The 13866-nt window shown below is 38.0% G+C and overlaps 2 protein-coding genes across 4 annotated transcripts; one reads left to right on the top strand and one right to left on the bottom strand.

Annotated features, from left to right (window-relative positions):
• Positions 1–29: 29 nt before the first annotated feature.
• ankdd1b (ankyrin repeat and death domain containing 1B) lies at positions 30–4568 on the top strand. Of its 2 annotated transcripts, none has more exons than XM_042000691.1 (15): positions 30–284; positions 586–686; positions 824–922; positions 1006–1104; positions 1282–1386; positions 1461–1562; positions 1719–1817; positions 2173–2271; positions 2435–2533; positions 2707–2805; positions 2890–2988; positions 3197–3292; positions 3663–3864; positions 4122–4253; positions 4371–4568. In XM_042000691.1, the coding sequence occupies exons 1-15, from the start codon at positions 110–112 to the stop codon at positions 4424–4426; spliced, it is 1662 nt and encodes a 553-aa protein (XP_041856625.1). In that variant the 5' UTR covers positions 30–109; the 3' UTR covers positions 4427–4568. The 2 variants fall into 2 exon arrangements, with proteins under 2 accessions (XP_041856625.1, XP_041856626.1); XM_042000692.1 differs by having other exon boundaries at positions 3200–3292.
• Positions 4556–13704, bottom strand: poc5 (POC5 centriolar protein homolog (Chlamydomonas)). 2 transcript variants are annotated; one of them, XM_042000689.1, is made up of 13 exons: positions 13616–13704; positions 12783–12866; positions 12184–12307; positions 11385–11492; positions 11055–11251; positions 9879–10055; positions 9357–9461; positions 8192–8371; positions 7484–7667; positions 6053–6186; positions 5654–5755; positions 5233–5403; positions 4556–5113 (listed from the first exon to the last, which is right to left on the bottom strand). In XM_042000689.1, the coding sequence occupies exons 2-13, from the start codon at positions 12864–12866 to the stop codon at positions 4979–4981; spliced, it is 1701 nt and encodes a 566-aa protein (XP_041856623.1). In that variant the 5' UTR covers positions 13616–13704; the 3' UTR covers positions 4556–4978. The 2 variants fall into 2 exon arrangements, with proteins under 2 accessions (XP_041856623.1, XP_041856622.1); XM_042000688.1 differs by having other exon boundaries at positions 11055–11254.
• Between the last annotated feature and the right edge of the window lie 162 nt (positions 13705–13866).

Below are 13866 nucleotides of genomic sequence, written 5' to 3' on the forward strand. Positions count from 1 at the left end.
CATTGAGAAAATAGGTGTTCACTTCTACCTGAAGTCTTTCTGTCTGCTATCTAACAACTGGGACAGGCGAGACGGAGTAAATCAGGGCTCCTTCATCTTGAGGTTCCCAATGGAGAGAAAAGTTTTGGCTTTGAGGACCATGATCAAGGAGCATCATTTGAAGATGGAGAATCTGGATCCTCGAAAGTGGATACGACAAGAGACTGCTAGGGGGTTTGCTGACTTCATGTTCAACAAAAACTCAGACAAAGAGACAGACGACAGTTTTGACAGCAAAGAGATGTGTGAGTATTAGTATAATCATGATAAAATGAAAAAAGGTGGGAAGAATGCAGACTTAGGCTTTTATTTTACAACAGAAAAACAGAATTTGTGAACAAGCCTTCATTTAGAGCTGAGTTTACTATGTTACTTATTAGCTTTTTATTTGTAGGAGTGACTTCATGTTCATACTGCATGTGGTTGCTTCCTGTTTTTGTGTGGGAGTTTGTAGATGAACGGTCTTCTTAGGTCCTGGAGATGTGGCTACATAAGATAAAATGGAAAAATAAACAGCTATGTATAAAAATTTTTTGTGATGAACAGTACTTGAAGCAGAAAAGCAGTTTATAGAGGCAGCAAAAAGGAACGATGTGGAGACCATGAGGAATCTTGGAAAAGGCCTGAATGTAAATGCAAAAAATGTGGTGAGTTTAACTAGACAAACTATTAATGCCGTATAACGCTGCATTATTTATTGTCACAGATAAAAAGGCTGAACAGCTCTAGGGTTTTAGAGAAGCTCATTAAATGGCTAATATACTGTTTATATTCTTTGCCTCAGCATAATAGGACTGCACTTCACTATGCAGCAGCCGGCAAGAACCATGAAGCTGTTCGGTTACTTCTGCAGAGAAGGGTCAAAGTGGATCAAAAGGACAAGGTGAGGGTTTGAAATGTTTGAGCCATAAATGACTTTAGTAATATTTTTAAGCATGCCTCCACTTTTTGTTCTGTTTCTGGCAGTATGGTGTGACACCCATTCATCTAGCTGCCTGGTTTGGCAGTTTGGAGACCCTGAAATTATTAGTGCAGGCTGGGGCCGAACAAAAGGTTGAGAATGAGGTAAAGGAGGATGATGAGATTTTTCTGAGCCACAAACAAAGAAACTGGTCTCCTTTTTTAATATATAAAAACCTTCAATATTTTATTTCTAACATTTGGGAGCTTATCTATTACAATAGAATAGTTAACCTGCTTTGTTTGATGAATTCTGATATAAAACTCGCTTTCTTAACTCAGGAAGGACTGAACATTATGCACTGTGCTGCCATCAACAATCACACAGAGATTGTAGAGTATATTATTAATGACCTGCAGATGAAAGAACTGAACAAGGAAAACCAGGTATCTGTTTAGCACCACTATATCACTTTCCACTAAAATGTGTTGCTGTCTGTAACATAGTTCCTACATTTCAGTCAGGACGCCTGCCATTTGCACTGGCTGCAGAGCGTGGGTGCGTTCAGATGTTAGAAATGCTGATGGAGCCCTACAACATGGCCACTATGAAGCCTGATAAGGTGTGTGTGTGTTGCTTTTGGGGCATATTTTACAGCATATATAAGGTTGTTTATTTCCACGTGTGCCTGAGTGTACATTTCTGTGTCACACCTGCAAGAAAGCTCAAAGTCAAGCCCTCTTTGATGTGAGTTGTTTCCCTCCCTCCCTTCTGCCAGAAAGGGGACACGCCCCTGCACTTAGCTGCCAGGAATGGCCACTTGGATGCCGTCCAACTGCTGCTGCAGAGCTTTGATACTCGGGATGAAGTCAATATGGTAGACAATCAGTTAAACATCCTCTCCATCAGGGTTTGGTTTGTGACTGTGTGTTCAGTGGCTAATGTATTGCTGGATGGTGGTTCTACTTGAGATTAATTAAGATGTATCAAACATGTTCTGGTTGCTGTATGATATACTGTGATCTGGCTTTAATTTAAATCTAACTGGAAAACTATTGAAATCTCTGGCCAAAATTTTTTCTGCCTGACACATAGTGATGGATCTGTTTTACCATGACGGTTTTGGATCATGTTATTCTACAATTTGAAGTCCTACAGCAGATAAACAGACAACCAGTCATAATCTGGTCCCGTTTAGCCAGCAGAATTCACTGATGAAACCTGTGTTGTAGGACGGTGAGACAGCTTTGTACCAAGCTGCAGAAAACGCTCATGAAGAATGTGTCCTGGCCCTGTTGGAGGCTGACTGTGACCCTAATATCCTCACAATGGTACAATAAAGGAATACAAAGACTCAAGACATTAAATCTCTGCTTTTCTGTTATTAATTATGCTGTTTTATTATTTTTATATAAGGTTAATCCTTAGATCAGCATTAGTATTCTATTAAGAAATAATATTCAAATTGTACAGCTGAACTCTGGCTCTTTGTAGGCCAAATGCAGTGCTCTCCACCAGGTCTCAGAAAAAGGAGACATTTCTGTTGTCAAGCTCCTCTTAAACTACAAAGCCCATCCAGATTTTCAAAACCAGGTGAGCAAACACAAGCTAGGTGCCAGCGGGACTCACTTTGAAGTCTTTCTTTGACATAGATCAATCACGCAAATCAGCTTTGCTGCAAATATATGAACTTATACAGTTTTTACATAATTTACTTCCCCTCTTTTAACTTCATTTTGGCTCATGAAAGGTATGGCTTCTCTCAGCACCTAGATACACCTCTCCATCTGGCAGTAAAGAACAGCCACATTCCTGTAATTCACTCTCTTCTGGCAGCAGGCTGCAACATGAATCTCGCAGATAAGGTATGATAAACCTCACAACACAAAAAAAGGTGTCAACCAGCTTACATACAAGCAACTTTGAACCACTGTATTATGCACCGCTAGAGATCCCAGACTGCTATGCATGTTGCTGCAGAGCTCGCCAGGACTGAAATTGTGGAAATGCTTCTTAAAGCCGGTGTGGATCTAACACTTCAGGACAGAGTAAGAATGAACTCAATTTCTAACTGAGTAGTTACCACATAAATTAAACTGTTGGCAGTGAAAAGGCAAACAGACAAAAACAACTATATTTTAATAATTGTATGCAATGACACCTACAAGGTATGTTGAAAGCATAAGAAAATCTCCTAAATAAGGCATCAAGCTATTCTAATGCACTTTGTTAATTTCATTGTCCATGCTGAATTAGCAGGGAAAGACGGCTCTTGGTGTTGCAGCCAGAGCAGATCAGGTGATTATTGTGGACATGATCATCAAAGCAGAAAGATACAGCGCCTGGAAAAAGGTGACAGTTAAATGATCTTTGTAATTTTATCAATCTTAAATGGACTACAATCCATTTTTTAAGCTTTGAAATCATCATTCATCACAAATGATTAATTTCTCCATCACATTCTCAATCAGATGAATCCCCTCTAATAATATGAAACCATCCATTAAGTAAATAAATAACTCACCAGCCAGAAACATCTGACAGCCAATTTAAGTTAAATTTAATTAACAATATGCATGATTCCCTAGTGTTATTGATTTTTCAACTCTGGGTTTAATATTGCTAATCATGTGTGTAGCCAATAATCTTTTCCTATGCCTCTGTGTTCTCTACATCTGGTGGCCTTTATCAGTCTTCTGACATGATTCAATTGCCCTTTCAGGCCAACCCTCAGCTTAATGAAAGTGTTCACAGCGAGTATCCGCTAACATTTAAACTTGACCATCGCAATGAGACCAAGCAACTCCGTTCAATAGCCTGGCGCCTGGCATACGAGCTCCTGAAAGCAGGAGACTGGAAAAGATTGGCAGAACACTGGGGCTTTACCAAGGAGCAAGTGTCTGCCATGCAGGAGCAATGGACAGGTGCCACAACACACACTCAGAGACACACAGGACACGCTCTTTGTATTTGGAAACGCTGGAAAACTATAATATAATCCCTCTTAATGTCAAAATTTTGCAAATTCAAATCCCAGAACCCTGGCAATGAAAATAATATCTTAGCTCAAGTGTATATTTTGAGATGTCCTAATTTTCAAAAATCAATTCTCCTGTTTTTAGGACATTATTATGAGTTGAACTGCTTTCCTGATTGCACAGCGCTGCATGTTTGTCTACAGGTCAGCACAGCTATAAAGAGCATGGGAACAGGATGCTGCTGATCTGGCTCCATGGGGAGGAACTGGCTCAGATGAATCCTGTTAAAGAACTTTACCAGAGCCTCATCCTCATCGGAAATAGGAAAGCTGCAGGTGCATTCAGTTAAACATTTTCTCATCAAAACTAAACCCTGACATAAAAAACACGACTGTGTTCCTCAGGCTTGTGCAACAATGTTTTTCTTAATAAAGTTTTCACTTCTCTTCCAGATAAAATTCAAATGGAGGGAGAAAGTTCCAGCAGTAAAAGCTGTTACATTTCCTGAGGAAGACTGGTGCAATGTTTAGACTGGGGAAAAAAAAGAAAAAAAAGAAAAATATATATATATATATATATATATATATATATATATATATATTACACCATTGATAATCATTGATCTGTACAAGAAGTGTATTGAGAAATTATTTATTTTAAAAATAGCATTGTGCATCACATCATTAAAATATGGCTGCGGCTTAGTAAAACAAGCTGTGATGTTGGTAGTTATCACATCATAGATTGATACACAATGTGATTTTGTTCAGTAAAAATAATCCTTCCACTGTCAATAATTTAAAGTACGACCTTCACAGGGAATAAATGTCCTTTTTACAATAAAAAAATCTGTCAATAATAATAATGATAAAAAAATTTAATAAAAACAATCATACACAACTCTTCTGACAAAATTCCTGTTGTGCTTTTTACTGATGAATGGAAGCTGATCAAATCAAGGAAAGTTATCAGATTAAAGTGACTTAACATTAGGTAACTGTTCCATGAAATGTTGCATAGTATGAGTTGAGTCTTAGAGGTACACATGGTGACTGTATGATCAGTCAACTACTTTGATGGAGTGCACGTGGCATGTGCCAGTGTGCGGTCGGGAGGACCCTCGGCCTGCAGTGGAAGTGTGGCTGAGCTGTGAGGATCGAGGAAACTTAGCAGCTGTGGCCTGTCCGATGGTAAGCTGACAGAATCAAAGAAAAACAGTAATTACAATCATATTAATCATTTATTGATTTCCAAAACTTGAGCAGATGCTTAATGACACATAAACTTTAATACGATAAAGTAAGATAACCATACCTGTGTAACAGGATGATGACGTTCAATAATCACGGAGCTCATGGGTGGAGCCACTCCCATCACCTGGAGATTGGTCCGTGCTGCCTTTTCAACATTAGTGCGTGCAGTGATGCGAGCCGTTACAGTCTTTGAAGGCTTTTGCTGACTTGCTGTCACAATACGACCACTGACCTGAAACAACATAGTAAACATATAAAGGGGATTATAGGAGGGACGTCTTTTTTCTTTCTTTAAAACTTTTATTTGTATGTACATTTTCAATTTATTTATATAACTGATGAGGTAGATAAAAAATATGAAAGAAATCATGCTGTCTGGTTGTCAGACTTTGTTGTGATATACGATGTTTTAATCTGGTAAAGTTGCTGTGAAGTTGTAATTCTTAAACCCTTTGCACCAGCTTAAGATGTGCAGTGCTAACCTGTTTGTGGGAACTTGCAATGCCTCCAAGTGGAAGTGAGCTGTGCACCACTGTAGTGGACGGGGGTACCTCTTCCTGATACATGGGGCCTCTCAAACCCACCTAAGGAAAAGAGAAAGAGAGAAAACAGAACCTGGATTTAGATTACGTGCAACAAATTAAAATAAAAACCTTAAAAATATAAATTTACAATATACTATACTGTATGTACAATATTACAATTACTTGTTTTTAGTGGTATTAGCCAATAAATAAAAATTCATTTTTCTCTTTTCAAATGAAGAATGATTTGGTTGATTCAATGAGACATTTCTATCAAAAAAACGAAAAATGCCTAATAGGGTATGAACAGAAGACACACCTTGCATATATGATTTCATTAAATTATTAAGGACTCACCATTTCATCCGCTTCACTGTGGGAAGGGTCTGGGTGGTCGTAGTGGACGGGACTGAACCTTGTGGTGGAGCTGGGATATGGACGAAGTTGAGCCAGTGTAGACGGACCAGGCTTTTCCTGAGAAGGCAAAGAGTCTGCAGAAAATAAAGAAGAAAATAATTTATTCAGACTCTGGTATTATACAATTTTGATATAAGTTTGTTATAAGTAGAAGAAAACATTTTGATTTCTTAAAACTGGGAAATTCAATCAGTAATATGTCAACAATATAAAAAAAGCAAAGCTTTAATTAAACATGAATATCTTGATCATTTCTTGCTTGTTTGGAACAGTTTTATGTTTGATAAATTTTACAGTAAATGAATGAAGGAAAAGTCAACTTGACTTGGTCAAAAAAGAAAAAGTATATGCCCTAAAAAAAAAAAAAAGAAAAAAAAAAAAAAGAAAATTGCATGTTTTAGGCAAGTATTGTTGGCAAAAATGTCTCATTAGTAAGGAAGATGACAAAGAAACACATAAGAGCATTAAATTCAGACAGTATCACAGCTTGACAGCATGATAATGATATGCATTTCAGGCTGCAAAACTCATTAAACCTGAGAGCAGATGGATGAGCAGAAGACCAGGCGAGAAAAAACTGAAAACACCAAGACCCAACTTCAGCAGCCATGTGTTTGACGAAAATGGCAGACTTAAGAGATTAGAGCAGAAGCACTGCTTAATATGGTAAATCCTGACATTATGACAAATATGACAGGATGTGAACTTGGTGTTAATAGTAATAAACCACATTATCAATCTTTGACAGTGTTATTGGGGCTGTGTAGTGATAATGGGATAAAACCAGTCATTTAAAAGTTTTAACAATGCTGTTTACATAGTAAATATCCTAAAAGCAGCAAATATTCCAACAACACTGATTGTCTGCTTTAAGATTTATGTTATCTAGTGAGGGCCCAAAGTCCTTAACCCAGTCCTTAAAGTACCAAGCAATTAAAACCTTCCATTTCAGCAAAGGGATGTTGCACTTTATCAGCTAATCTTTCTTTCAGTGCCACATCAAGGTGGCCAAGCTGCACCAAAGAACTGAGTCAGCACTAAACACATCTACTAATTCATCACTCTCTTAAATGAAACACTGAATGAGTTCAAGAAGCATACGAAGACCCTGCCTCTTCTTTTAATTCATAAATCTATAGAAATGTCAATAGCACATGGCTGCACACTTTGGAAGAAACAACATTTCAGTGTTTACTCTCCTTTTAGCTTCATTGAATCAATACAACACTAAAGGGAAGCTGACAATTAAATTAAGTTGAAGATAGGGCTCTTTATATGTAGTTAGGGGTTAAATAATAATACACTATGATGTGACAGTTGTTTAAGAAGATGGGTTTCCTTGCTCGTAGGCTTGTTCATTTTGTTACAGACCTTGATGTTCATGAACTGGAGGTTGCTCTGGTCGTCCCTCTGTGGAGTGAAACATACTGAGAGCCTCCATGTTGAGCGCACATACACCTCTCATGAAGGCTTTCTTCATAGATTCTTCATATTCCTCTCGTTCTACTTGCAGTCTACGAATCTCTGCCTGAGCCTTCTCTAAAGCTTTGCATTGCTGTGGACACAGGCAGAAGAGGATGGTGAGAATCCAGAAATAATCATTTTAGACACAAAGTTTAATTTCTCACTTTCAGTCTTATTTCAGTCTCTATGTGGCACCCCAGATAAATGATGTACCTGTAACACTAATAACATTGTTACCTCTAATCAAGCTTAATTTTTTCCACTTCCTGCTGCACCCTTTCTATTTCTATATTTGCACTGCCACCGTCTATTTGCAGATCCCAGTCTCACACAGAAAAAGCTTCAAAGTGCTTTACAGATAAAAATATACAATGCTGCTTTCATTCACTAAGATGTTGAAATGAGATGCATTTATAACAAAGTGCTGCATAAACCTTTTGATATTACAAAGAAGTAAGTAACTGGTGGTGCTTTGGGTTTGCTTCACATAAATCCATTTTGTGAATAAACACTATAAATGTGGAGTGCTTCATACAGTAATGAGAAAGGATCAAGAATGGATTCAGCCTCCCTTTAGCCACACACACATGCTCCCAGCCACTTCTACATATTTACCTCTGTCAGCTTGGCTTCGTAGTCTGAAGATAGGCGAGAGCAGACCTCCTCAGCCCTTGAACGGCAAGCTTGCTCCACCTTGACCTTCCAGTGTTTCTGGACTAAAGAGTGCCAGCCTAACCACACCTTCTTCTTCAGCTGGAAATTGTAGTGCTGCTGGGCTACTTGAACAGCATGAGCCTGTCAGAGAAACACAGGACCATGAAAATACTCAAAAGGCAATAACTACATTTATAATCCACTTTTATGCAACTGCATTACATTTACCCTTCATGCCAGAGACATAAAAAAAGTCATCCAGTTAGTTTTCCATTTCAAAGAAATCACCTAAAGAGATACTTTGTCCATAGCTAATCCAGAGACTACTAAACTAAAAAAAAAAACAGTGCTGACTGTTACATAGCAATGATAGGATACTGTACAAAATACAATTAAGCCTTTTCCAGTGTGTAGTAGCAAGCTTATGATCAATGCACTGTAGGAGAAAACCTGGTGTGGTATACGTTTACCTACCAGAGGATGGATGGGTGTGTCACTAAACAACAAATAGTAATGGCATTACATTACAGTGTTTTTGATAACCACAATGCTGAAATAATCACACTAGTTAACTATTTTTGTCTGGACTGCAGATGTCAACACCACAGTAAGACAGAGAAGAAGCTCCAGCTGTTTGGGTGACAGATTGATCCGTCTTTTCCCTTTTCGTCTACAAGTTGATGTTGACTTTTTTTAAATAGTGTAAAAAGGGCTTTAGAAAAAATTATTTCTAGTGATTTTAAATCACCTTGTAAAATATAATGGGTCTCATTCACCAGCCGTCTTTACGAACAAATTAAATCCTACTTACGGACATTTTATGAAAAGTTATGTTTTGTGGCTGATATCCACAGACACTGCCAACCAGAGTTTCATGGAAAACACTTTCAGTGAATCAAACTCAGACAAAGCGACAAGTATCGTACCTTCTATCTAATCTCAGAATGGTGTTGCTGGAGGGGGTTTCTAAAAGTCTAAACAGCATAAATCCCACTAAACTGAAGAATGTAATGATGTGGGTGGAGCGTTTTTCTGCTATCAGACAAGCATTTTTGATGACGTAGACAATCTTTTAATTACCAAAAAAAGATAAGTTAATAACTTGAGGAAAAAAAACAAAGTGTACCTCTTCTTTTGTCTCAATGTGCATGAGTCTCCACTTGGTAAAAGCCCTCATCTTTTCAATGTTTTGTTTTTGTCTGTCCAACACCTGGTTCAGGTTCACAATCACCTACAGTAGAGGGACACATTACACATTAAGAGTCTAGAAAGCAGACATGGCATTTATCGTATTTACTCTAATGCTTAATGAACACATGTAGGTCTGAAAATATCTGGTCACTGACACAAATAGTTAAGCTGTTTAGCAAAAAAAAATTCAACAGTTGAACTAAAATCCACTAAAACTGTGGACTGTATAGTTAGCTCTGTAGCATTCTGTATTTTATGATGCTACTTGGATTCCACTATAAACATGGATAAGAGCTATCCACCAACAGATAAGTTTATCCAATGAAAGTTGACAATCTACAGATTAATGTAAAAATATAAGCTTGCTTCCTGTTAGAAGTTAACTGGCATAAGGTCAAATCCATGTCCTATAAAACCATAAAAGGATATGCTATAGAAAGCAAATCAATACACATACCTCATCTTTTCTCTGGTTTGAAGTCTCATAGGACTGTAGTAACTCCTTAAGGCCATCTACCTCTGACTTCACACCAGCTATTTGGGCCGCATGCCTTTCCCTCTCCTTCATCATTTCCAGCCTGTGTTGCTCTATGAAGGCAAACTTCCACTTCCGTATTTCATTCAGCACATTTGTCTGATTAGAGAACAGAGGGTGAGACACAATATTAGCAAATGGGCCTAAGCACGGATATCTTTATTTATTTATTTTTTTATGATGTGGACAATTTTGGAAACCAGATTACAACGGACAACATTTGCTTAAAAAAAAAAAAAAAGGATTTTTTCTCTGTTTAAGCAGATTCATGCTCTGTTGGTAAAACCGTAATTATTTACCAATAAATGTAAACTTGCATATACAAAACAAAGCCTTCTGTTACAAAAGTAAAGTTGCCAGTTAAATGTCAAGATTAAAAAAAAGCCTAGAGGTTTCTCATGTTGGCTAAATTGGCCAAAAAACACTCACTGGCTTTCCCTGGTCAAACTTTGCTCTTTTAGCTGAGTTTTTGGCAGACAGATACAGCTGAGACACAGTTCTGCTAAATGATGGCAGGGCAGTCATTTCAGCAGGTGAAAGGTTGTCGCCTGCTCTCTCTGAATGAGCTGTACAATACCAGCCGGAAAGGGCAGGATAGACACCCACATGGGGCAACCTACCTCCTCCAGAATCCTTCCACAGGGAGACAAGCATACAATTAAAAGGTCACCACTTCCTCAATGAGAAGAGCTGTCATCTTTTTTAAAATGTATTTCTAAAACTGAAACACAGTCTCTTAATGAGCTTTTATTTTGTTCATCTAAGGCCACTGTTACAGTAAAGCTTAATAACAGTTAAATGATATGCAATATATTTTAATAAGTAAAGCCATTAATCAGTACTAAGCATTGAACTGGATTAAAAAGGTCATTTATCTTTCCTTTGATGCAATAGTGCAGTAAAAAGAATTTTAAATTATAACTGAATATATGATTTAATCACTTGACTACAACCTTTTTAAAGAGGACGACTTGGATTGATCATATTTTAATGAATCAACTTTTAATGATGCAATTTGAACAGCTTATAAATTCAAATAAATTTGCAACGCTTAAATTTAATGTAGTAGATTTCTTTAGCACGAGGAAGCCAACTAACCTTCAGATTGTTGCTCCATGTGTCCAGAATGTTCTCCATCTTGTTAATGTTCTCCTCCGAAATGAACATCTCTGTCTCGAAAAACTCATGGGGGTCTGGGCTGTTTGACCTGGACCTCGCGGATGGCACCCGTAACCTCTCTGAAGGAGCATCTGAGAGCAGTGATGTCCTGCTAGATGCCCGCCCTGCCGCTCTGCCAGCTGGAAGGCAGAAAACACAATTAGAATATGAAACACTGTGATCAGATTCTCTTGGTATTTCAAATCTTATTGAATAGAAAATATTACATATCTCATAGTTCTTGTTTCTTTGAGCTTTAATTTAGTTCACCTTGAGAGGCTTTTAAGTGAGTGGAGGGCTCAACAACCAAAGGAGAGGCCTGTGATGATCTTATGCTTCTGCTGGAATGTCTTCCATCCTTTGCCTCTTTTGCAGGATCTGACAGAAGACACATGAAATGCAGCAAGTGAGTCAGAATGGCCAAAAATAGATGAAAATGCAATGTCTCTTAAAGAAATTCTTAAATCGAATTAGTGTTTTAAGGGTGAGAGTAGAATTTAGAAAACAGAAGACAGGTTAAGAACAGAAAATACGATGGTGAGAGTGCTGAATAAGATGAGCAAGGCACTGAGTCCAGGAAAGCATTGTATGTCAATATCTTAATTAAATTCTCCGAGGAGGAGGAGAGAGCGCTTGCACTCTAAAGAGCAGTACGGGCGGAGTTCCAGGAGATCATTACCAATCAGCCTGTCTGCTCTCTATATCCTTGTGCACTGCTCCATGACAGTTAAAGCACTAAACCTCCAATGAGACTCTGCAACTGGAAGGGGGGTAGGGGGGTGGGGTGGGGTGGGGGGGTGGAGTCGCAATGGACTATGAGATGTGAGTAAGGGGAAGAGATACCAGGTACAATGTGACAGACTGTGATCCAATCTGTTATAAACTGCCTGTCAAGCTAAAAAGACAGCTGATGAAAATACTCTACATGTTGTGATGGTATATTCTTTTTGAAGGCTGATCATTAAATGGGGAATTGATGTCTGGAAGGACTGATGTTGAGATTCTTAGAGAAGCTTAGAAAAATGTGCATATATCAATGTGTCCTGTGCACAGGGGGAATCTTGGATACCTTGTAGATGCTTCAGCTTTGCACCATCTTTACTTAGGGAAATTGGACCCCTCAGATGAGTACCTACAAGTGTGTCAACCTTTGGAGTAACAACAGCATAGCGGAGGAGCTCCTCGTACTCATCCTGTTGATACATGCACATGGACACACACACACACACACACACACACACACACACACACACACACACACACACACACACACACACACACACACACAATGCTGTCATATTAGATAGACTTGTTTAGTAAATTAGTCATGGGTGATAAAAACATTCAGTCTCTCCTTTATTGGCTTAAAATAAAACAAAAAAATGTACCAACACAATGTTTTTTTCCTAATTAGCATTCCTTGACAATTTACCATGTCATGTAAGGCAATATGAAATCTGCTTTTACCAAACAGACATTTTGGCTACATTAACTGTTGTCAAATCTAATTAATCTGCCTGCTGTAGACAAGAAAAAGAGGTTTAAAAAAATTCCAACTGTCCAGACCAACTTCACTGTCAAGTCTACATAATGTTAGGACTGTGTCCCAAAATCAGCAGAGTGAATGTAAGTGCATTAAGTCTAACTTTTTATGATTATTTTAATCACCTGAAGCTCTGAGGACACAGAGCTACCTGGGTCTGAGTCTTTGGGCAGAACAGGACTAGATGGTTCCTCTTCATCTGAAGACATCTGAAACATACAGAAGAAGGAATGTTAGTAATTTAATAAAACACCAAGAGCCAAAATTATCAGGCCACAAATTGCCTTAAGTTACAGGCTGTAAATTCATGTATGAAAATAAAATTATTTCATTTCTGGATGTTAAAGAAAGGTCCTGGTTTGCAGCAGAGAATTTAACTTGCTCCTGGTGTATTCGTGTTAGGTGAGGAACAAACTTAGTCGCTTTATTTTATTCTTTTACACACCATAATTTATTTACATTGCATTCATTTTTACAACACACACACACACAAACGTCAACATAAAGTCGGAAACGGATAATATAATGTCTGAAAAAGTTAAATAACAAAGCAAAGCTAAACTATAGCTACAGCATGTTTTATAACATATTTCGTCCGGTGGCTCTTTTATAAACAAAATGGTAACGAACTAATCAAAATAACAATACTTCCCAAAGTCTTCAAAATAATGCAAATAGACTACTTTGTTTTGAGTGGCTCAAGAACCAAAAAGAAATCGTTTGATTGCCCAAGCACCAGATTTATTTATTTAATCAGATTTTATAATGTTTTCTCCTATCATCAAACAGATACTGTTAGCCACAGAAGTAAAAGCTAACAACAATCTTGGAGGATCGAAAATACGCTATTGTTCCCGCTGCGATTCGGAGGAACAACAAACTAAACCGTCTGAGGCAAACAAAAAAAAAGGGACCGACATAGACAATATGTGCCACACAGTTTATCTGAAATCCTTACTTGTTCAAAATAAATGATCAAGGTACCACACTAGTCCGTTTACTCCGGTTATTCGTCAGTTGGAAAGTGCTTGCTTTGCTGTTTCAAACAGCCTTACACTCGAACAACGGGCTCTCTGATTGGTTTCAGTTTTAAAAGATCCTGCTAAGGTTCCTCTGATTGGTGTAACTATTTCCTAAGCAACCATTAGCGGAACAACGCTTGCTTCCGATGTTAAAGGGAAAATGGCCTGAGAATAAATTATTCTAATA

The sequence above is a fragment of the Melanotaenia boesemani genome, chromosome 11 (assembly GCF_017639745.1).
Source record: "Melanotaenia boesemani isolate fMelBoe1 chromosome 11, fMelBoe1.pri, whole genome shotgun sequence".
Lineage (NCBI taxonomy): Eukaryota > Metazoa > Chordata > Actinopteri > Atheriniformes > Melanotaeniidae > Melanotaenia > Melanotaenia boesemani.